Raw genomic sequence first — 24,546 nt, forward strand, 5'->3', positions numbered from 1 at the left:
ATTCAAACTGTAGAAGCCCTAAAATAATTCAATCATATTAAAAGAAAAGCAGAAGAAGGGCACATAAAAAACACTATACGTATAGCTAGAAATACTAATCAAAGTCAGACAACAAACTGGAAAAAAATGTCTGCAAGCTACATCACAAAGGGCTTCTCTCCTTAATATATAAGGACTTCTGTAAATACAGAAGAAAAAAATCTAGCAGTTCAATAGCAAAATGAGTGAGGAGTACTAACACTGTACAGAAGGAAAATATACATGTATCTCAAGCATAGGAAATAAACTCAACCTCATCTGTGATAAAAATGTACAAACTAAAACTACTGTTACATGCCATTTTAAAAATTGACAAAAATCTGAAGTTTGATGTTGGTGAGGATATAGGGGGAAAGGCATTCCTACTATGGAGATGGGATTGTAAAATGATATACCTGCAATGGTAATAACCATTTTGGCAATTTGGCAATAACCATCAAAATTAAAAACATGTTTATCCTATGACCCAACAATCTCATTTCTGATAAATATTCTGAAATAACTGCACATGTACAAAATGAAATATGTACAAGGCTATTCATTTCAGTACTTGTAAAAGCAAAAGTCTGAGGACAGCATAAATGACCACCACAAAGGGACAAAATGAAAGTGTTAGTCGTTCAGTCCTGTCCAATTCTTTGCGATCCCATGGACTGTAGCCCACCAGGCTCCTCTGTCCACAGAATTTTCCAGGCAAGAATTCTGGAGTGGGTTGCCATTCTCTTATCCAGGGGACATTCCTGACCCAGGGATCAAACCTGGGTCTCCTTCAGGAAGACTGAGCAACTAGCACTACCACTACTATACTACTACTACAAGGGACAAAATAAATTTTGACTTAATCCATAGAGTGGAGATTTACATAGTTTAAAAATTTTTAAGTATATTTTTTTATGTACAGATAAGGAAACAGTTCTTAAATGTACTGCTAAGCTAAAAAGGCAAAAATAAATAAATAAAATCTGCATTTTAATAAGTCTTCCTGGTGGTTTTGATGGAAGCTGAAGCTTGAGAGCCAATAACCTAGGGGCACAAAGTAGATGGAGGTATCAAAAGCATGTGACCTACAACAGGGATAAAGAGGCCAGACTTTGGAGACAGACAAATCTGGATTCAAATATTTGCTCTGCATCTTACTGGCTTTGTAACAAGATACATGACAATACTGGGAAAGATACTTAAAATCTTTGAGCTTTAAATGTCCCATCTCCTGATTGGGGGTGACATACTATTCAGATCAGATCAGTCAGATCAGTCGCTCAGTCGTGTCCGACTCTTTGCGACCCCATGAATCGCAGCACGCCAGGCCTCCCTGTCCATCACCAACTCCCGGAGTTCACCCAGACTCACGTCCATCGAGTCAGTGATGCCATCCAGCCATCTTACCCTCTGTCGTCCCCTTCTCCTCCTGCCCCCAATCCCTCCCAGCATCAGAGTCTTTTCCAATGAGTCAACTCTTCGCATGAGCTGGCCAAAGTACTGGAGTTTCAGCTTTAGCATCATTCCTTCCAAAGAAATCCCAGGGCTGATCTCCTTCAGAATGGACTGGTTGGATCTCCTTGCAGTCCAAGGGACTCGCAAGAGTCTTCTCCAACACCACAATTCAAAAGCATCAATTCTTTGGCGCTCAGCCTTCTTCACAGTCCAACTCTCACATCCATACATTACAAGACTTTAATAAAATATTTGTAAAGTGTTCAGTTCACTCACACTGGCATATAGCAAAAGATAGATAACAATTTTAATAAGAACATAGTTGTGACAAAGTTCTATATTAGACTTACAAAATTTGAGATAACTGTAGAATAACCCAGTGAGAGAATCCAAGAGAAGCCTGAAAATGTGTATAGAAGCCTCAGAGACAGACTAAAACTGAAGAACCATATGGGAAGGACACAAAATATAGGCAGTAGCTGCCACCATGTGAGTGGTCAAGATTATACGAGGAAAGCGCAGAAGAGAAAAGGACACCAACACTGAAGAGTATGATGAAGACCAGTCAGCTTGAAAGGGAGCTCGAGAAAGCAAGCACAGGACAAGGGGAGACCCAGGAGCCAGTGTGGTCAAAGAGGCCAAAAGAGGAGTGTCAAGAGAAGCAGATTAACAGTATCAAATGTCACTAAGTTTAAAGAGATAGAGATGATAATAGAGGATAGATATATCCACAGATGGACAGTAAACAGATAAGGAGGAGGGAGGGAGGGAGAGAAGGAGGAAGGGAGGAAAGAAGGAAGAGAGGGGATGTCATTGCACTGGGTAGTTAAGAGGTGATGTCAAACTTCTGAGAAGGAATTCTGTCTTGAAGATTAGAAGCAGAAGCCTGACCCTTATAGGCTGAAAAGAGAAATCAAGATGAGGATCAAAAACTAACCTTGAAAAATTAAGTTGTGATGGGAAGAAGAAAAATTGGGTGGCAAAATCAGTGGAGATCAGAATAGGAACAATATCTTTAAGGAAACAAAGATGATCATAGAGTTGCAGGCTGAAGAAAGAAGTCAGTGATGAAGAAGAAAGTGAAGTTACAAGCAAGTGAGAAGGGAGTGAGTAAGGAAGGGAAATGGATGGGAACAGATAGAACCTTTAGCATTGAAAAGGAACAAGAGCAATTTTAATCTGAAGCAGAAAACAGACTGAGTAAAATCGTAGCTTGGGGATGAAGGCGGAGAATGGGGCAAAGGGTAAGGTGACGGTGCTGGACACAGAATAAGCACTTGTTTCTTTAGTTACACTCACTGCTACCGAGTTGAGGCTAAGCTGAGGATGACACAAGTTCAAAAAGTTAATACATATCACAACTCTCAGCACATAACTAGAGTGAAATCATCCTTGAGAAGTTTTCATATAACCACAGTATTATCAAAAGATCGAAAATACTCGCAGCCACCAACCATACCTATGACAGACATCCTTTTTCGGAAATTGTTGAAATCCAAAAAGGCAAGCAATTGATAAGTAACTAGTGTTCCCAATTCTTCTATTGTTATTGTCTCTGGGGTCCGAGACTTAAAGATGAACCCCAAATTTTTTGCAGCAGTCACTAGAGCTCCTTCATCAGGTGACTGAACTTGGTAAATCAGCTCTCCTAAAAGGAAAAGAAACAAGTGGATCAAATAACAAAAAGAAACAGATTATTAATATGATGATAGTAACATTCATAGAACAACCAACATCAATTTCAACTTATTCTATAAGACCCAACCCAAGTGTCGGCTCTAGAAATTAGACTTTTTCCACTCACTAACCAGCTGACCAGGCACCAGTCCTGTGGAACTTTCAGGACACCATACATAACACCATGCATAAGAGCCCTTGTCAGCTTACAGGAAAAAACTCATTCCTGAGCCTGCCTCCCTCCTATGTGGAAAGTTTCTTAGGTCAGAGACCACACCTTTGTATTTTCAGTGACTAGAAACATGCCAAGAAAATTTCACAAACTAAAACACTTAATATAAATTAACTCACATAATCCTCATGGCAATGAGGGAGGGATTATTAAAATTATTACAGGCATATCTCAGATATATTGCAGATTTGGTTCCAGACCACTGCAAAGAAGCAAATATTGCAATAAAGTGATTCACATGAATTTTTTGGTTCCTCAGTGCATATAAAAATTACATTTACATTATACTGTTGTCTGTTACGTGTGCAATAGCATTATGTATAAGAATATACATACTTAATTAAAAAATACTGTGGAAAAAAAATGTTAATAATCTGAGTCTTAAGTGATTCATAATATTTTGGCAATAGTAACATCAAAAAATCACTGATCACAGATCACCATGAGAAATACATGTGTTTGTCACTAGTCATGTCTGACTCTTTGTGACCCCATGCACGGTAGCCTGCCAAGTTTCTCTGTTCATGGGATTGTCCAGGCAAGAATACTGGAGTGAGTTGCCACTTTTTCTCCAGGGGATCTTCCCCACTTGAGGATCGAACTTGGGTTTCCTGCATTGCAGGCAGATTCTTTACTAGCTGAGCCATCAGGTGAAAAAGTTTGAAATATTAAAAGAAATACAAAAATGTCACACAGTGACACAAAGTGAGCAAATGCTGTTAGAAAAATGGTGCCAATAAACTTGCTTGATGCAAGGCTGGCACAAATCTTCAATTTGTAGAAAACACAATATATGTGAAGTGGAATAAAGTGAAGCACAACAAAATGAGGTATGCCTGTATTTCCACTTTATACTGGTAAAATTTATGAAAATGTTATGCGACTTTTGCAAGATAACACACCAGAGTGACGATGCAGACATCCCAAATTCCTCTTCAGTCTGCTACTAATGATCTTTTTATGAAAATACATCAAAGAAATCCCTTGAAATATAAGGAATCAAACCAGGATATTAATGATTGGTACCTGATATTGTGTATGTGCTGGAGTGGGAGTAAGAGGAGAGAAGAGAGGAAAAGAATGAATGTGGGAAAAAAATAAAAATACACTTAAAAACCAGCATGAATAAAGTAAGCTCTTCTATATACAAGTATCTTTGTATGTAAAAATAAATTAGAAAAAATTAGGCAGAGCTAGATCCATATTTACTGACTTATAATAATGTCCAACATAAATTGTTAAGAAAACTGGTTGCATATTAATCTATGTACTAGAATTCTTTTTTTGTTAAAAAAAAACTACTTACATATCTATCCATATATATATGCGTACATGTATAAGCAAGTAGAAAGTGTGAAATCATGTATACCAAATGTTAACATTAGTTACCTCTCTGCTGCTGCTGCTGCTAAGTCGCTTCAGTCGTGTCCGACTCTGTGCGACCCCATAGAAGGCAGCCCACCAGGCTCCCCTGTCCCTGGGATTCTCCAGGCAAGAACACTGGAGTGGGTTGCCATTTCCTTCTCCAATGCATGAAAGTGAAAAGTGAAAGTGAAGTCACTCAGTTGTGTCCGACTCTTCGCTACCCATGGACTGCAGCCTACCAGGCTCCTCCGTCCATGGGATTCTCCAGGCAAGAGTACTGGAGTGGGTTGCCATTGCCTTCTCCGAGTTACTTCTCTAGAGATTGAATTAAAGTTCATGGAAGAAATTACTATCTTTGCCTTTATAAATCTTTATGTTGTATGGCTTCATTTGCTACAATAGGCATAAATTAATTTTTGAAATTAAAAAAAATTGAAGCAATTACTTCATCTATTATGAAATGACATCATAACTTCCACTTCTGGAAACATGGTGGACTAGGTTCCAGGATCAATCTCCTCTGTTAGAACCAGCTATAGATTCTATAAATAAAATGCATTTAAATATTTTTGCATGTACCCAGGACTGGCAAGAAAGCAGCAGTTGCTCAGGTCAAAGACTGAGGAAAAAAAAAATATGGTTGGAATAAAGGATGGGCATTTTTGAAACTAACTGGTTTCCAGTATCTCAGGGCATTGGTTAGAAAAGACATAGGCCAGGGAAAGAAGTCTAATAGGAGATCACTTCTTAAAACTGAGCACCCTCCCTCCTCAAAAGGATGTTCTCTCAGTATGAAGGTAAACTGGAAAACAGTGCCCATTTTAAGAGTACCTATAAGGAAAACTGTCTATTTATAAGAGAAAAAAATATGCTGAAAATTTATAACAGAAAACTGACTTTCATGTATATTTGCATCCTAAATTCACAGATTACCCAGATATTGTGAATTTAGGTTGAAAATATACATTAGTGACTAAGTGAAAGTCACTCAGTCATGTTTGACTCTTTGCAACCCCATGGACTACACAGTCCATGGAATTCTCCAGGCCAGAATACTGGAGCGGGTAGCCTTCCCCTACTCCAGAGGATCTTTCCAACCCAGGGATTGAACCCAAGTCTCCCGCATTGCAGGTGGATTCTTTACCAGCTGAACCACAAGGGAAGCCCAAATAGTGTCTAAAGGAAATGCAAATCCTTTCTTGGAGAAACCAGTCTTAGCCTCAGAACCTGAAAATTTTCTACAAATGAAGTCCCAAATAAAATGGCCAAGATATAATTAGAACCAAGAGAAAGAACAGAGAGAATAATATCCCTAAAAACTTTAGATATTGAAGTTATCAGAAATACTACAAACACTTAATGGATTTCAAAAAATAAAAGAGAAAATTAATCAGATTTGAAAAAAGAATTAAAGACTTAATAGAAGTCAAAAACAGCAGATTAAATACTACTAGAAAGAATTTGTGTACAGGGGGAAAAATGGGGAAAATTCCAGAATATATCCGAGAGAGACAAAGAAAGGAAAAAAATCAAAGAATTATTAAAAGACATAGAGAATAAAGTGAGACTGTTACACACTAAAGACTTATTACAAGAGAGAAAATGAGTCAGGGTCCATATTTGAAGAAATAATATGGCTGAGGAAATTCCAGAAGTGATAAAAGACAACATTCTATGGACTCAAGAATCTCAATGAATTCTAAGCAATACAAATATTTTAAAAATTCACACCTACACTAAGAATATGAAAGAAGAAGAAATCTCAAGTCTATGCCTTGACCAGTAACACTGAAGCAGCTGAAGTTGAACAGTTCTATGAAGACCTACAAGACCTTCTAGAACTAACACCCAAAAAAGATGTCCTTTTCATTATAGGGGACTGGAATGCAGAAGTAGGAAGTCAAGAAACACCTGGAGTAACAGGCAAATTTGGCCTTGGAGTACAGAATGAAGCAGGGCAAAGGCTAATAGAGTTTTGCCAAGAGAACACACTGGTCATAGCAAACATCCTCTTCCAATAACACAAGAGAAGACTCTACACATGGACATCACCAGATGGTCAACACCAAAATCAGCTTGATTATATTCTTTGCAGCCAAAGAGGGAGAAGCTCTATACAGTCAGCAAAAACAAGTCAAAACAAGCAAAAACAAGTCTCAAGTCAGCCTCTTGAGAAACCTGTATGCAGGTCAGGAAGCAATAGTTAGAACTGGACATGGAACAACAGACTGGTTCCAAATAGGAAAAGGAGTATGTCAAGGCTGTATATTGTCACCCTGCTTATTTAACTTATATGCAGAGTACATCATGAGAAACGCTGGGCTGGGTGAAGCACAAGCTGGAATCAAGATTGTCGGGAGAAATATCAATCACCTCAGATATGCAGATGACACCACCCTTACGGCAGAAAGTGAAGAACTAAAGAGCCTCTTGATGCAAGTAAAAGAAAAGTTGGCTTAAAGCTCAACATTCAGAAAACTAAGATCATGGCATCCAGTCCCAACACTTCATGGCAGATAGATGGGGACACAGTGGAAACAGTGGCTGACTTTATTTTGGGGGGCTCCAAATCACTGCAGATGGTGATTGCAACCATGAAATTAAAAGATGCATACTCCTTGGAAGGAAATTTATGACCAACCTAGACAGCATATTAAAAAGCAGAGACATTCCTTTGTCAACAAAGGTCCATCTAGTAAAGGCTATGGTTTTTCCAGTGGTCATGTATGGATGTGAGAGCTGGACTATATAGAAAGCTGAGCGCAGAAGAATTGATGCTTTTGAACTATGGTGTTGGAGAAGACTCTTGAGAGTCCCTTGGACTGCAAGAAGATCCAACCAGTCCACCCTAAAGGAGATCAGTCCTGAGTGTTCATTGGAAGGACTGATGTTGAAGTTCCAACTCCAATACTTTGGCCTCTTGATGCGAAAAGCTGACTCATTTGAAAAGACCCCGATGCTGGGAAAGATTAAGGGCAGGTGGAGAAGCGGACGACAGAGGATGAGATGGTTGGATGGCATCACCAAGTCAATGGACATGGGTTTGGGTGGACTCCGGGAGTTGGTGATGGACAGGGAGGCCTGGCGTGCTGCAGTTCATGGGGTCGCAAAAGGTCGGACACGACTGAGCGACTGAACTGAACTGAACCAGGGAGAAAGGACTGATCACCTTCAAGTCACAACTAAACTAACAGCTGACCATGCAGTAACAGAAATAGCAGTCAAAATATAGTTAAATATCTTCAGTGTGCTGAGAAAATTGTCACCTTAAACCTTTGCACACAACAAACATCATTCAAGAATAAGAATGAGCCAGGGGAAGACGGATTATGGGAGAGAAAGAATTCAGAGTTTGGGATTAGCAGATGCAAACTATCATATAAAGGATAGATAAAAAATTAAGGTCCTACTGTATAGCCCAGGGAACTATATTCAATATCCTGTGAAAAGAATATAAAAAAGAATGTATATATATACATACATATATATGTGTGTGTGTGTGTATATGTATATATAACCGAGTCACTTCACTGTATAGCAGAAGTTAAACACAATATTTTAAATTAACTATACTTCAGAAAAAAAAATTTTTTAAAGAATGGGATGAAATAAAGTTGTTTTCAAAGCTTTTGAGAGTTTATTACCAGTAGCTCCTGCCTAAAAGAAATTCTAAAGAATACATTTTTGACCAGCAGAAGCTCAGTGATTGGACAGCATTAAAGAGCATAGAAATAAGTAAATATATAAGTAAATCTAAGTAAACTGACTGTAAAAACCATAAAAATAACCTCTTGAGAGACTGAAAAAGAAAATATGAGACAAAAATACTATATAAATCAGGACAGGGTGTATTAGTATTGAAGTGTTTTAATGTCCTTATTTTGTTCACAAAGGCTTAGGCTATGTTGAGTCAATTATGCTAAAAGTTCTAGGCTATTAACTAAGAATACAAATAAGAGTATATTATTTTCAAGGCAGTAGAAATAAAATTGAACTAAATCTATAAGACTGGAAGAGGCAGACAAATGATAGGGTAAATATAAAATACAAAGTAAGATGGTAGAAAGACATCTATCAGTAACTACAGTAATTATGTATTAAATTGTTGCTGTTGTTGTTTAGTCACTAAATTGTATCTGACTCTTTTGTAACCTCATGGACTGTAGCCCAGCCGGCTCCTCTGCTCATGGGATTTCTGAGGCAAGAATGCTGGAGTGGTTTGCCCGTTTTCTTCTCCAAGCCCAGTGATCAAACCTGTGTCTCCTGCATTGGCAGGAGGACTCTTTACCACTGAACCATAGGGAAGTCCATATATTAAATACTTAGAACCTAAACATATTGATAATCAACAATGGGTAATTAGCTAAATGTTCTATTTAAGATTTGGTTTAGTTAAACTAGATATTCTTTTAAATATCAAAAATTTTGCCATTTAAAAGAGATGTGTCTAGAACATTAAAAAAAAAGAATGGCAGGAAAGAGTATGGAAAGCTGAACAGTGCAAATACTAACAAGAGGGAAACATCAATAACTATACTGGATCAGACAAAATAAACATCTATAACTATACTAACATCAGACAAAATAAACATTAAGGCAAACGTGTTACTAGAGATAAAAAGAGTAAATATATATTGATAGATGTTTTCATTTAAAAAAAATTTAACTCTAAACTAGTATCTAATAATGTGATCTTAAATATACAAACATTAGCAAAACAAAGTAGAATTCATGAATACACAATTACAGTGCATCTAACTATGCTTGTGGCTTCCCTTGTGGCTCAGCTGGTAAAGAATCCGCCTGTAATGCAGGAGACCTGGGTTTGATCCCTCGGTTCGGAAGATCCCCTGGAGAAGGGAAAAGCTCCCCACTCCAGTATTCTGGCCTGGAGAATTCGCAGAGAGTCAGACACGACCAAGTGACTTTCACTTTCACTATACCATAGTGCTTTAAATACATTCTCACTAATCAAGAAATCAAGTAATCAAAAGAATCCAGAGAGGGAGAAGATTAAACAATACAATTAACACACAGTATCTAGCAGATATATTAAGAACCCCATTTTCAATAACTGGATAATGCACATTTATTTCAAGCACACACAAAACACAGAAACTGAATACATCTCAAGCCATAAAGCAAGCCTCGACAAATTTTAAAGAACTGATTTTAAGGCAATAAGAAAAATTTTCTAAATTTTTTATCTCTTTAATTGACATCTACCTAATAGAAAAAAACTTGTATTGAAGCCTTTGTACCTTCCACTTCTCTGCTTCTGAAATTCCTGGCAAAGGGAATGAGAATATCAACTTTCCCAAATGTCTCCATGAAACAAAGAGCACTCACTTAAAATAAAAGCAATACCCTCAGCTATAAATTATATAGTCATGTAGTTTTATGTTCATCAGATTTGGGTTCTGTTCTTTATCATAACTAACATTTATGTAAGTAAGGTTTATATTTTCCAGTGCTCTTGAACATACATGGATTTAAGTCATCTATCCTATAATTAGAGCTTTAAAAGGAGAAAAAAATGTAATTTCCCCTTATTTAGTATTGTAATCCTTCACCGAGAATTTGAAATCTCATAGGAAAAAACTGAAATAGTTGAAATGATACACACATTTACTTCTCTTCACTTCAAAATGCTTTTATATGGCAGAAGAGATTAGTCCATATCCACGAGAACAGGTACAACTTAATAATACTAAAATGTTAGTAAGAATGTAAAGGTACTAGAATTCTCATATACTGACAGTAGGAATGTAAAATGATACTCCATTTTTGGAAAATAGTTGAGCAGTTTCTTAAACACACCTATGCTATGATCGGGCAATTTCCATTCCTAAGTATTTACGAAAAACAAATTTGTTAACTTTTTTAAAGACATAAAAATATTTATGGCAGCTTTACTCATAATAATCCAAAGCTAGAAATAATCTAAATGTCTGAACAGAGGGCTGGGGAAGAATAAAAGTGGTAAACATATTCATACAGTGAAATGTTACTCAAATTTAAAAAAATGAACTACTGATTGATATGACAACATGGATGAATGACAAAAACATTACATTGTATGAAAGAAGCCAGACACAAAAGAATACATATTGTATGATTCCATTTATATGAAGTATTACTATAAGAACAGGCAAAACTCATCTTTGATGATAAAAATCAGGATAGTGGTTGCTTGGGCAGTGGCTGGTGATGTGGACTAGAAAGGAACATGAGTAATCTTTCTTGAATGATGGAAAATATTAATACTTTGATCGGGGAGGTGGTTACATGGGTGTATATAATGGTCAAAATTCATTAAGCAATACACTTAAGATCTGTGTTTTATTGCATTTAATTATATCACAACAGACATAATGGACTTTTGGGCACAGTGAGGGAGGGAGAGGGTGGAACGAAGAGAGTAGCATTGAAAATACACATTACCATATGTAGAATTAGATAGCTGGTAAAAATTTGCTATGTGATGCAAGGAGCTCAAATCAGGTGCTCTGTGACAACCTGGAGGGGTGGGAAGGGGTGGGAGGGAGGCTTATAAGGGAGGCAACATATGTTTCCTCATGGCTGATTTGTATTGAGGTATGGTAGAGACCAACACAATATTGTAGGGCAATTATCCTCCAATTAAAAATTAATTTAAATATTAAAATATCACAATATGAAAAAATTGTAGTGATACCATAAAAGAGGAATGAATATTTTCAGTGAACCAGAAATTTGAGAAATGTAAAATATAAAAAGTAGATTTGATAAATGAATAAATAAGAAAGGAGAAAAACTCAGTTCAAAGAATTTGAAAAAGAAAATTAATACAGAGTTAAAAGCAATGCCCAAAGTTTCTCCAAATCAGAATCAACAAAAGAGAAGAGCAGAAGTGATCTTGGGGGCACCAGAAATAAAATGAGTTGAAGAATTCCACTCAAGCTTGCCAGGACCACTTCGGCTCCTCCTCCTGCCAGCTTACTTCCAACAACAGGCTACAGTGATATTTGCCTCAAGATGAAACCTTGAAAATGTTCTTTTACACTGAGTACACAATCCACCTAAGGAACCTTTTATGGTTTTCATGCTGGGGCTGGAGACTAAAGCTGAAAACAGCCAGAAATAGCTTTAGAATCCCATAAGGATAAGAGAAATTAATTAACAAAAGAAAGGGAGTCCATGACTGTGATACTTTCTTTTAGGCCAGACCTTAAGTACAACTTTCTCTGAAATGAGAGTTCTGCACCATTGCAACGGAAAGAATAAAATACTTAGGAATATATCTACCTAAAGAAACTAAAGACCTATATATAGAAAACTATAAAACACTGGTGAAAGAAATCAAAGAGGACACTAACAGATGGAGAAATATACCATGCTCATGGATTGGAAGAATCAATATAGTGAAAATGAGTATACTACCCAAAGCAATCTATAGATTCAATGCAATCCCTATCAAGCTACCAACAGCATTCTTCACAGAGCTAGAACAAATAATTTCACAATTTGTATGGAAATACAAAACACCTCGAATAGCCAAAGCGATCTTGAGAAAGAAGAATGGAACTGGAGGAATCAACCTACCTGACTTCAGGCTCTACTACAAAGCCACAGTTATCAAGACAGTATGGTACTGGCACAAAGACAGAAATATAGATCAATGGAACAAAATAGAAAGCCCAGAGATAAATCCACACACATATGGACACCTTATCTTTGACAAAGGAGGCAAGAATATACAATGGATTAAAGACAATCTCTTTAACAAGTGGTGCTGGGAAATCTGGTCAACCACTTGTAAAAGAATGAAACTAGAACACTTTCTAACACCATACACAAAAATAAACTCAAAATGGATTAAAGATCTCAACGTAAGACCAGAAACTATAAAACTCCTAGAGAAGAACATAGGCAAAACACTCTGACATACATCACAGCAGGATCCTCTATGACCCACCTCCCAGAATATTGGAAATAAAAGCAAAAATAAACAAATGGGACCTAATTAACCTTAAAAGCTTCTGCACATCAAAGGAAACTATTAGCAAGGTGAAAAGACAGCCTTCAGAATGGGAGAAGATAATAGCAAATGAAGCAACTGACAAACAACTAATCTCGAGAATATACAAGCAACTCCTACAGCTCAACTCCAGAAAAATAAATGACCCAATCAAAAAATGGGCCAAAGAACTAAACATACATTTCTCCAAAGAAGACATACAGATGCTAACAAACACATGAAAAGATGCTCAACATCACTCATTATCAGAGAAATGCAAATCAAAACCACTATGAGGTACCATTTCACACCAGTCAGAATGGCTGCGATCCAAAAGTCTACAAGCAATAAATGCTGGAGAGGGTGTGGAGAAAAGGGAACCCTCTTACACTGTTGGTGGGAATGCAAACTAGTACAGCCACTATGGAGAAGAGTGTGGAGATTCCTTAAAAAACTGGAAATAGACCTGCCTTATGATCCAGCAATCCCCCTGCTGGGCATACACACTGAGGAAACCAGAAGGGAAAGAGACACGAGTACCCCAATGTTCATCGCAGCATTGTTTATAATAGCCAGGACATGGAAGCAACCTAGATGTCCATCAGCAGATGAATGGATAAGCAAGCTGTGGTACATATACACAATGAAGTATTACTCAGCCATTAAAAAGAATACATTTGAATCAGTTCTAATGAGGTGGATGAAACTGGAGCCTATTATACAGAGTGAAGTAAGCCAGAAAGAAAAACACCAATACAGTATACTAACGCATATATATGGAATTTAGAAAGGTGGTAACAATAACCCTGTGTATGAGACAGCAAAAGAGACACTGATGTATAGAACAGTTTTATGGACTCTGTGAGAGAGGGAGAGGGTAGGAAGATTTGGGAGAATGGCATTGAAACATGTAAAATATCATGTATGAAACGAGTTGCCAGTCCAGGTTCGATGCACAATACTGGATGCTTGGGGCTGGTGCACTGGGACGACCCAGAGGGATGGAATGGGGAGGGAGGAGGGAGGAGGGTTCGGGATGGGGAACACATGTATACCTGTGGCGGATTCATTTTGATATTTGGCAAAACTAATACAATTATGTAAAGTTTAAAAATAAAATAAAATTAAAAAAAAAAAAGAAAAAAAAAATGAGAGTTCTGACACAGAATCCTAGCACTAGATTTGAAAAAATAAGTTAAGCCCAGGTATCATATGAACTCCAGGAAGCAGGAAACTCCATGCCCAGAAGACGAGCAATATTTTGTGACTCTCCCCAACAATTTTGGGAGACAGGCCGCTATCAGAACCTATATTCACCAAGAGGCAAACTGGGATGCTCAAACACAAATAAGAACAGGCAATAACAAACAGTAAGACGTTTGAGAACAACATGAAAGTTAGACACAGAACTCTAAAACAACATTTCATAAAATGAAACAGCAGATAGCTATTAAAATAGAACTTAAAAAATGAAATAAACGAAGGTAGAGATAAAAAAAAATTTACTTAAAGGCACTGTGATATCCTCAGATAAAAATGTCATTATTGGCATTAGTATTACAAAGATAAGTATTGCTGTATGCAAATACGGTATTCAGTCAAAAAAAAATATCCCTTTTAACTGGCTTATCTAGGCCCTCATCTTTTTACTGTTCCTAATTTTTTCTTTTAAGTCTCTCCATACTTATAGAAAACATTCAGTATACAAATAAATACAAAGAAAAGCTAGTAATAGGTAAAGCCCTTGTGCAATGCTGTATTTTGGATTAGAAAATCCTTCCAATTCCAAACATTTCAATGAAAATATATCTATTTAAAAAACAAGACTCAGACACACTTTGCACTTACCTGCACTATTTTCCTCTGACATTACAGTGTGGCAGAGTGCAAGTAACCTAAGGAATTCGTGCACTTTGGGATCACCCAGTTCAATGGATTCCATCAAATGGTGGTCAAAAAACTGAAATGTTCTCTCTGCTTGAGGGCTGACTGAGAAACCCACAGTCTCTTTTTTCTGTAGGAGAAAAACAACAACAAAACTGTAGACTTAATTCCAACAAAAGTCTTTTAAAATTCAAAAACACTTCCTCTAAGTATTTTTAGAGTTTGTATGACTTTTCAGCCTCCAAAGCCTGGCACTAAAATGGCTTTCTGTTTCCTCATTACTGTTAAATATCATCTTCTCATTTCAGAGCCATGTAAGCCTTCATTACCAGAGCAATAAACCTTCCAAAAGCATATGGAGAAGAAAAAAATCCAATGACTGTACAAATTCTCAAATATTTACTTCAACTCCTAAATACAAAGAAGCCCTAAAAATTAAAAGTTGCTTTCAAAACCTACTTGATGGAAAAACTTGACCTGACTTGAACTCATTTTGGCAGCAATATCTGACCTGGAATAGTATGTGCATAATTATAGACTTTTTAAAGTATCAGTTCAGTTCAGTTGCTCAGTCATGTCCGACTCTTTGCGACCCCATGAATCGCAGCACGCCAGGCCTCCCTGTCCATCACCAACTCCTGGAGTTCACACAGACTCACGTGCATCGAGTCAGTGATGCCATCCAGCCATCTTATCCTCTGTCGTCCCTTCTCCTTCTGCCCCCAATCCCTCCCAGCATCAGAGTCTTTTCCAATGAGTCAACTCTTCAAATGAGGTGGCCAAAGTACTGGAGTTTCAGCTTTAGCATCATTCCATCCAAAGAAATGCCAGGGCTGATCTCCTTCAGAATGGACTGGTTGGATCTCCTTGCAGTCCAAGGGACTCTCAAGAGTCTTCTCCAACACCACAGTTCAAAAGCATCAATACTTCAGCACTCAGCCTTCTTCACAGTCCAACTCTCACATCCATCCATGACCACAGGAAGAACCATAGCTTGACTAGACGAACCTTACTTAGCATGAATTAACATTTCAAGATACAAAAATATTAATGTGTTTGATTACAGAGTACTTCTCTGATCTAACTAAAGTAACTGCAAAATATTATGACAGAATTAAAATCAGGATCTTGAGATATTTGTACTCACACATTCACTGCAGCATAATTCACAATAGCCAAAAGGTAGAAACAACATTGGAGAAAACAATGGCACCCCACTCCAGAACTCTTGCCTGGAAAATCCCACGGACAGAGGAGCCTGGTAGGCTTCAGTCCATGGGGTCACTAAGAGTCGGACACGACTAAGGGACTTCACTTTCATTTTTCACTTTCATGCATTGGAGAAGGAAATGGCAGCCCATTCCAGTGTTCTTGCCTGGAGAAACCCAGGGACAGAAGAGCCTGGTGGGCTGCAGTCTATGGGGTTGCACAGAGTCAGAGGCGACTGAAGCGACTTAGCAGCAGCAGCAGCAGAAACAACATAGGGCTTCCCTAGTGGTTCAGATGATAAAGAATCTGCCTGCAATGCAGGAGACCTGGGTTTGATCCCTGGGTTGGAAAGATCCCCTGGAGAAGGGAATGGCTACCCACTCCAGTATTCTTGCCTGGAGAATTCCATGGACAGAGGAGCCTGACAGGGTACAGTCCATGGGGGCCACAAAGAGTCAGACATGACTAAGTGACTAACACTTTCACTTCACTTCAGAAACAAAAATAAAACATCCATCAAATGATGAATAAAGAATATGTGGTTTTATATATTTATATATACACACATACACATACACACACACACACACACACACACACACACACACAAAAGGAACCTTGTCTTTATGCTGCAACATGAATGAACCTTGAGGGCATTACATTAAAAGAAATAAATCACTCACAAAAGAATAAATATTGCATAATTCTATTTATGTAAGATATCTAACGTAGTAAAATTCACAGAAACTGAGTGTAAAACAGTAGTTTCCAAGACTAAAAGAATGGGGAAGTGGGGCATTGCAGTTCAATGAGAAATTACAGTTTCAGATGTACAAGGTGAAAAAGTTCTAGAGATCTGCAGTACACACTGTGCTCATATTAGTTTACTGTCCACTTCAAAATTTGTTGATCACAAAAATGAAAGAAATAGGATTAAAGATAGAACAAAATAGAAGATAATATTAATATTAAATAAGATCTCTGTTAATTCACTGACTGATGAAAAGCATAAAATGTACTACTAATTTTTAAAAGTTTATTACTCGAAGGACTAGATGTGTGATAAGGTCTTTGCAAGAACAACCGATGAGAAAATGCTTTTCAAATACACTTTGTCTTGGAGACTGCAAAATAATATTTTAAATATAATACTTAATATATCCAAGTACATGAGAATACATACCAGTATACAAGGTAGTCCATTAGCTGTGTTTATTTCAGAATCATCGAGACTTACTTTAATCAAAGATTGTTTTGTTCATGTAAGAAAATTTAAAAACAACTACCCAATAGGAGAAAAAATTGATCAACTCACTAGTATGAAGTAAAATACACACTGGCCTTAGACTTTCCTAAACCCCCTTCCCCTGACACCCAGGGAAGAAACCATGACTCATAAAGATTACAGCCTGTCAGACTAGAAAAATAAATAGAAGGAATATAAATTGGAAAAGAAGTAAAACTGTCACTGTTTGTAGATGACATGATCTGTACATACAAAGTCCTAAAGATGCTACCAGAAAACTACTGCTGCTACTGCTGCTGAGTCGCTTCAGTCGTGTCCGCCTCTGTGTGACCCCATAGACAGCAGCCCACCAGGCTCTCCCATCCCTGGGATTCTCCAGGCAAGAACACCGGAGTGGGTTTCCATTTCCTTCTCCAATGCATGAAAAGTGAAGAGTGAAAGTGAAGTCACTCAGTCATGTCTGACTCTTAGCGACCCCATGGACTGCAGCCTACCAGGCTCCTGTGTCCATGGGATTTTCCAGGCAAGAGTACTGGAGTGGGGTGCCATTGCCTTCTCCAAGAGAAAACTACTAGAGCTAATCAATGAATTTAGTAATGTCATTCAATGATTAAGTTAACAGATAATTCTGAACTGCTATTTCTCATGAACCCTTCTTGAAACTGGAGGATACACTTCAGCCAAATAAAAGATAACTGGAAAAACAGTGGGAAAGGGAAAAGTAGTTAGTGGTAAGTACTGAATCTTATTACCTGAAGAACTAAATATAAAAGAAACAGATTAGTATTATAAAACAAAATGTATATGCTATATACATTGACTACATAGAAAAACTGCTTAAAAATTAGAAGCTCCTGATGTCCTCATTTTAGTATTTGAAGGTCAGAAGATACCATTTAAAAACTCAAATCAACTAAGAGAAATCTATGTACACTTAAGATTAAGAAGCATCATTAATAAAAATAGTAGGAAAATATGAAGGAAAGAAAGATAAACATCATAATTTTACCATTTTTCATATTAGGAAATTGATAGATACTCCTTACAAAAAAAGAATTAAGAGTATTATACAAACTTTTGAAAGTATACAGTGGAGAAACAATGAAATATTTTCCCAAATACTGTAAGAGAAGCAAGCACATAGTCTGTAGAATCCATATAGAGAATTATTAAAAAATTATAAAATATAATCTAAAATATTTAATAGATCCAATGTAATGGCCCTAACTCACTTACTAAAAAAATTGCACATAAAGTAAAAGCCAATCCTATGCTATACGTTCTTAAGAGACATATCTAAAACAAAGTTATTCAGGAATATTGAAAAAAATGTGGGCAAATGCAAATCAAAAGTTAACCAGGAGACATGATCTTAATATCAAGTAAGGTTGCATCCAGGACAAGGAGAATTAAATGAATCAAAGAAGAGCAAATTCATGATAAAAATATAACTACTATGAACATCAATGCACCTCACAAGAGCATCAATACTCATAAAATGAAGACTTCAGGCTATAAAGGAGAGCAAGAGAGAGAGAGAGAGAGAGAAATTATCAAAATGCTTTTATTAATCTCTTTAATCCAAACAAATAACATAGATAAAAAATGAGATAGAAGACCTAAATAATATAATTAATAAGGTACAATTAAATGACAATACAGCTAATTTTATACCTTGAAGACAGAAAATACATAAACTTTCATTTTAAGGACCCTGGAACACTGACAACAATTGATCATATTAAGGCACAAAGAAAACCTGAATAAATGCCCCAAAGTAGAAATACAAATCTATTCTTTTATTAAAAATATTATAAGGCAGGAGTGAGGCCCAACCTCTTCGAAATGTTTAGTTCTTCTCATGGTTCAGTTTGGATATTCAAACTGATATAACAAAAATAAAGATATTACAGGCCAAAATCCATGTAATAAAACTAAAGCAGTGTTCAAAGGGAAATTAATAACCACAAATTCTTGTACAAAAAAGGGAGAGAACAATTTTTTTTATTTTATTGAAGTACAGTTGATTTACAATGTTGTGCTTAATTTCTCCTATACAGCAAAGTGACTTTTTAAATAGTCTTGTCAAAATTCAAAAACTTTGACTGTGCTAGTGAATGTAGGAGAAAGCAGACACTCTTGTACATTGCTTGTGACAGGGTAAATTGGTGGATAAATGTATACATATAACTGATTCACTTTGCTATATAGCAGAAACTAATACAACATTGTAAATCAACTATATTCCAACAAAAATTAATTAAAAAAATAAAAAAATTGATAAAACATTGTGTTGGTGAGGGTAGGAGAAAGCAGGCATTCTTATACATTGCTTGTGACAGGGTAAATTAGTGCAAATTCTAAAAAGGGCAATTTGGAAATATTGATCAAATTAAAAATGCACATACATTTTGACTTAGCAATCCCATTTCTAGAAATGGAACTTGTTTAAAAGTATAGGATCCATGTGATATAACATGTATACATGGTTACTTTTGTTGCATTTCCTTTACAAGCAAAATGTTGAAAATATTATGAATGTCCATTTCTACCTCCTTACATGATTTAAGAAACATCAATATAATAAACTATTATTCACCATTAAAAGAATTAGGGAGCCCTTTTTTTCCCACTGATATAGAAAGATCTTGATCACTGCTAAGGAAGAAAGTTAAGCACAATAAGTATAGTTCACTACCACCTATGTAAAAAATTGAGAAATATATTTGATTGTATATAATAAATATCTCTAACAGAGGGGGAAAAAAGACAGTGAACTCTGTGATTGGGAAACCTGGATAAGAAGGAAGTTTGAACCATATGAATTTTTTTTTAAGTTACATATTAAGTATCTAATCTGGTCATAGTGGAAATTAGGCTTCTAGGAACTCATCATTTTTTAAAAGCATGTACAATTTGAAATTAAAAGTAAGAATGAATTTAATCACCTCCACACCTTAGTCATGTCAGTCTTCTGACCCAGGTCATCATGCACTTCACCTGCCAAAACCAAAACTGAGAATTAAAAATAGATGAAATTGAAACTAGATTTACACATTTAGTTTGAAGATATATACTTGTTTATTAAAGCACCACTACTAGATGAATTATGAGTTCAAACTTAAACAGTAACACTAGACATGGCAGTTAACACAGAAAGATATTCATTTGCCCAAAACAGAACTAAAATCAGTACATATTAATACAAAATAAGTCATAATTCTGTTTTTCTGTAAATTTTATCATTCTGTTGTTACATTATCTATGATGTTTGCACAAGGCAAGTTTTTGTTTTTCACTTTGTACACACTGTTGGGGAATCCAAAATGGTATGCAAGACAGACCAACTGTCATCAGTGCTATAGCGTGGTGAGTACATCTTTGTCTATATTGGTCTAGGCCAGACACATCTTTAATATCTGTAATGGCAAGGTCAAATTAGCATGTAAACATTAAACAACTGTCAGAGCCTTCTGTAGTCAGAGAACATAGCCACCCAACTATTCTTAACATAAAGCCAATACGTACTTATTACAAATATATTGGAAAATACAGGGATTTTTAAAACAGAAATGAAAATCTTAAAAAAAATTTTTTTCATTCCTGTTTTATGGATGACAGAACTGAAGAACAGAATATAAAGTGACATGTGAAAGTCACTCAGTTGCATCCAACTCTGTGCGACCCCATGGACTATACAGCCCATGGAATTCTCCAGGCCAGAATACTGGAGTGGGAAATAATTCCCTTCTCCAGGGGCACCTCTCAACCCAGGGATCAAGCCCTGATCTCCCACAGGATTCAACTAAGACTAAAAAGTCAGCATAGTATAGTAGTACTGTTAGTCACTCAGTGGTGTATGACTATTTGTGATGATGTGGACTATAGCCCAACAGGCTGCTCTGTTCATGGAATTCTCCAGGCAAGAATACTGGAGTGGGTTGTCATTCCCTTCTTCAGGGGATCTTCCGAACCCAGGGATTGAACCCAAGTCTCCTGCATAAAGGCAGATTCTTTATCCTCCGAGCCACCAGGGAAGCCCATAGTAGGTTTTTAATTCAAATCTCTCTCTTTTCACTATTCAATACAAACATGCATGCTAAGTCGCTTCAGTTACGTGCAACCCTTTGGACCATAGCCTGACAGGCTTTTTTGCCCAGGGGACTCTCCAGACAAGAACCACAGGAGTGGGTTGCCATGCCCTCCTGAAAGGGATTTTCCCAACCCAGGGATCGAAATGGCATCTCTTACATCTCCTGCAGGTTCTTTGCCACTAACACTACCTGAGAAGCCCCTCACCATACAAGAGTATGACCCAAAAAAGCACTCATAAAGAGTTACTGGTGGTTTTTCTGGGGCTCAGGTATAAATCTAGAATACAGTGAGGCTGCTATATGGGAGGAATCCCTGAGCTAGTGAATGAACCTCACCCAGCACCTGGAATTTAAATACCAAACTCACCACAGTTATATTCTAGTCATTACCCCCTATGCTATAACTCTGATAAATGATAAAAGCAAACAAACTGCCTTTGTGTAAAATGGTGTTCTCAAAGAAAGCCTCTTCATAAGGCTGGTGATGAAGCAAAGAAAAACTGAAGTCTAAGAAAATGATAGATCTGAGAAAGAAAACAGAGCTTTAGGCAAATAAGAATGGACTATAAAAATTTCCCAAGGCCTGGATCTAGGGCATAAACAAGGCCAACTGTATGGGGGGAAAATGATTCTGGAGCAATCTATGAGTTCTTTAGTAAGAATATATTTTACTGACATTATAAATTGGAACAGCTTTACAAATTAAAGGTCTAAAGGGGTTGTTAAATCTTTCAGTTACTTTCCTGCCTTTTATGAGGGAAATTACAAGCTCTCAAAGATCATGGCATCTGGTCTCATCACTTCATGGGAAATAAATGGGGAAACAGTGGAAACAGTGTCAGACTTTATTTTGGGGGGCTCCAAAATCACTGCAGATGGTGATAGCAGCCATGAAATAAAAAGACGCTTACTCCTTGGAAGCAAAGTTATGACCAACCTAGATAGCATATTGAAAAGCAGAGATATTACTTTGCCAACAAAGGTCCATCTAGTCAAGGCTATGGTTTTTCCAGTGGTCATGTATGGATGTGAGAGTTGGACTGTGAAGAAAGCTGAGCGCAGAATTGATGCTTTTGAACTGTGGTGCTGGAGAAGACTCTTTCAAGTCCCTTGGACTGCAAGGAGATCCAACCAGTCCATCCTAAAGGAGACCAGTCCTGGGTGTTCACTGGAAGGACTGATGCTGAGGCTGAAACTCCAATACTTTGGCCACCTCATGCGAAGAGTTGACTCCTTGGAAAAGACCCTGATGCTGGGAGGGATTTGGGGCAGGAGGAGGAGACGACAGAGGATGAGATGGCTGGATGGCATCACCGACTCAATACACATTAGTTTGGGTGAACTCCAGGAGTTGGTGATGGACAGGGAGGCCTGGCGTGCTGTGATTCATGGGGTCACAAAGAGTTGGACATGACTGAGCAACTGAACTGAACTGAACTGAATATCATAGGATTTGTAAATTTGGAGATTTGCAAAGATCTTGGGATATATATATTGTGAAAATCCAGGGACTTTTCTAATAACAGCCCCTGTGACAAACATCAGCTCAGTTCAGTTGCTCAGTCATGTCCGACTCTTTGAGACCCCATGTATTGCAGCACGCCAGGCCTCCCTGTCCATCACCAACTCCCAGAGTTCACTCAAACTCATGTCCATCAAGTCAGTGACGCCATCCAGCCATCTCTTCCTCTGTTGTCCCCTTCTCCTCCTGCCCTTAATCCCTCCCAGCATCAGAGTCTTTCCAATGAGTGAACTCTTCGCATCAGGTAGCCAAAGTATTGGAGTTTCAGCTTTAGCATCAGTGACAAACATTATCTTCAAATAAATCTTGGTCCCCATGTCTTAAAGTTTCCTTAGGATAATTTCCTAGAAGTGATATTGTTTCTATTATATTACCAATAAGTGCCATGGCAAAAGAATACAAAAGGCCTACAAAATTCAAAATGACTCCAATACTCCAACAAAATTTTTTTCATTTAAACTGCTCCTGGGTTGTATTTATCAAAAGCATCTGAAAATAATATCAAAAGAAAAAATTTTAAGAAAAGGTTCTATTTTATTTAGCATCTTCATAATATTAATAGTGATGTAAGAAAAACGCACAATGTAACTGAGGCCGTGTGGAAGTCCAGGTTGAATATTATCTGGTCTACTACCAGAGAAAGGTGGGGTAGGTGTGGACAGAAGAGAAGTGAGGAAACCATGGCAACCAGGGGTTATGGGGAGTGGAATAGCAGAGGGAGGTCAAAAGACAGGAGAGTATGAAAATCAACTTATATTTCTCAGTTTTGCTCAGGATCAAATCTTACTTTAAAATATTTGGCAATGTGTGAAGTTTCCCATTAAGAGACAAAGGAAAGGTTTCTCTCTCTCTCTTGGATTTTCTTTACTTCCCGAGATTTTTGCACTGAGAAACTGGACACTCGAGTTCAGTGAAGTGATACTGGGAATCCAGAGGAACCTGACAGGAGCCCTCCGGAGAGCTTCCATGCTCTCAGAAGGAACTGTCTGCTAACTGGCCTAAGTCAGGGTGACAAGGGTCACATGTAACTAACTAGAAAGGCTGAAAATCCCCAACAGAGCAGGTATCCTAACAAAAGCATACAAATAGGAACTCAATATTGATGAAACAGCTTGTCTGACCACTAAAGGTAACCCTGTGCAGTGTGAATTTTCAGGAATGAGTCATAAATTCTTATAAACACAGACACTAACATCAATTGAGGGCTGTTAAGAAGCAAGTATAAAATACTGCTTTCACTGAGATAAATCAGGCTCTGAAGAACTCCTCCTCCCTGGAATATGAGTCTATTAAGCACCACGGATCACACAGTTTGAGCAACAAAAGGAAGCTTGGACAGTATCTAAACTAACCCTCATGGGGTTACATGAATGGTAACAGATCCAAAGCTTTATCTGAATTATTCAACATTCACCCAATAAATATTTAGCAAGTGTTTATTATGTGCCGACCACTCTGGTGGATGCTGGTGGTCTCCATATTAATAAGAAAGCCAGAGACTTTTTTATTTAAAAAAAATAGGGTTTCTTAATTTTTTTAGGACTGTTAACAATAACAACAAAAAGGAAAGGTTTCTCTTACCATAGATTCTCCCATTAATGGAACATTTTTTAAAAGTCATGATGTTTTGAGTGAGGGTACCCGTCTTGTCAGAGAAAACATATTCAATCTGGCCTAGTTCCTCATTGAGAGTGGTCGTTCGCGCTTCAGCAGGTGTTGCCTTCCTGGAGTAATACATCTTCCGATCCCAGTTTATAAAATAACTGTGTCCCAGACGAATTACTTCCACACTTTCATCCATTTAAATGGAAAAAAGAGAGAAATACTCCATCAATCTCAGAACAT

General features: G+C 37.3%; 1 protein-coding gene across 13 annotated transcripts in view; it reads right to left on the reverse strand.

Annotated features, from left to right (window-relative positions):
• ATP8B4 (ATPase phospholipid transporting 8B4 (putative)) overlaps positions 1-24,546 on the reverse strand; it is a 337,268-nt gene that overhangs the window by 76,444 nt on the left and 236,278 nt on the right. For all 13 annotated transcript variants that reach the window (XM_044925001.2, XM_044925002.2, XM_044924995.2 and 10 more), the window contains 4 exons: positions 24,283-24,491; positions 20,042-20,085; positions 14,595-14,760; positions 2,933-3,121 (listed from right to left, as the gene is read on the reverse strand). In XM_044925001.2, the coding sequence (XP_044780936.1) occupies positions 2,933-3,121; positions 14,595-14,760; positions 20,042-20,085; positions 24,283-24,491 (608 nt within the window). The remainder of the gene's footprint in view (positions 1-2,932; positions 3,122-14,594; positions 14,761-20,041; positions 20,086-24,282; positions 24,492-24,546) is intronic.

The sequence above is a fragment of the Bubalus bubalis genome, chromosome 11 (genome assembly GCF_019923935.1).
Source record: "Bubalus bubalis isolate 160015118507 breed Murrah chromosome 11, NDDB_SH_1, whole genome shotgun sequence".
Classification (NCBI taxonomy): Eukaryota; Metazoa; Chordata; class Mammalia; order Artiodactyla; family Bovidae; genus Bubalus; species Bubalus bubalis.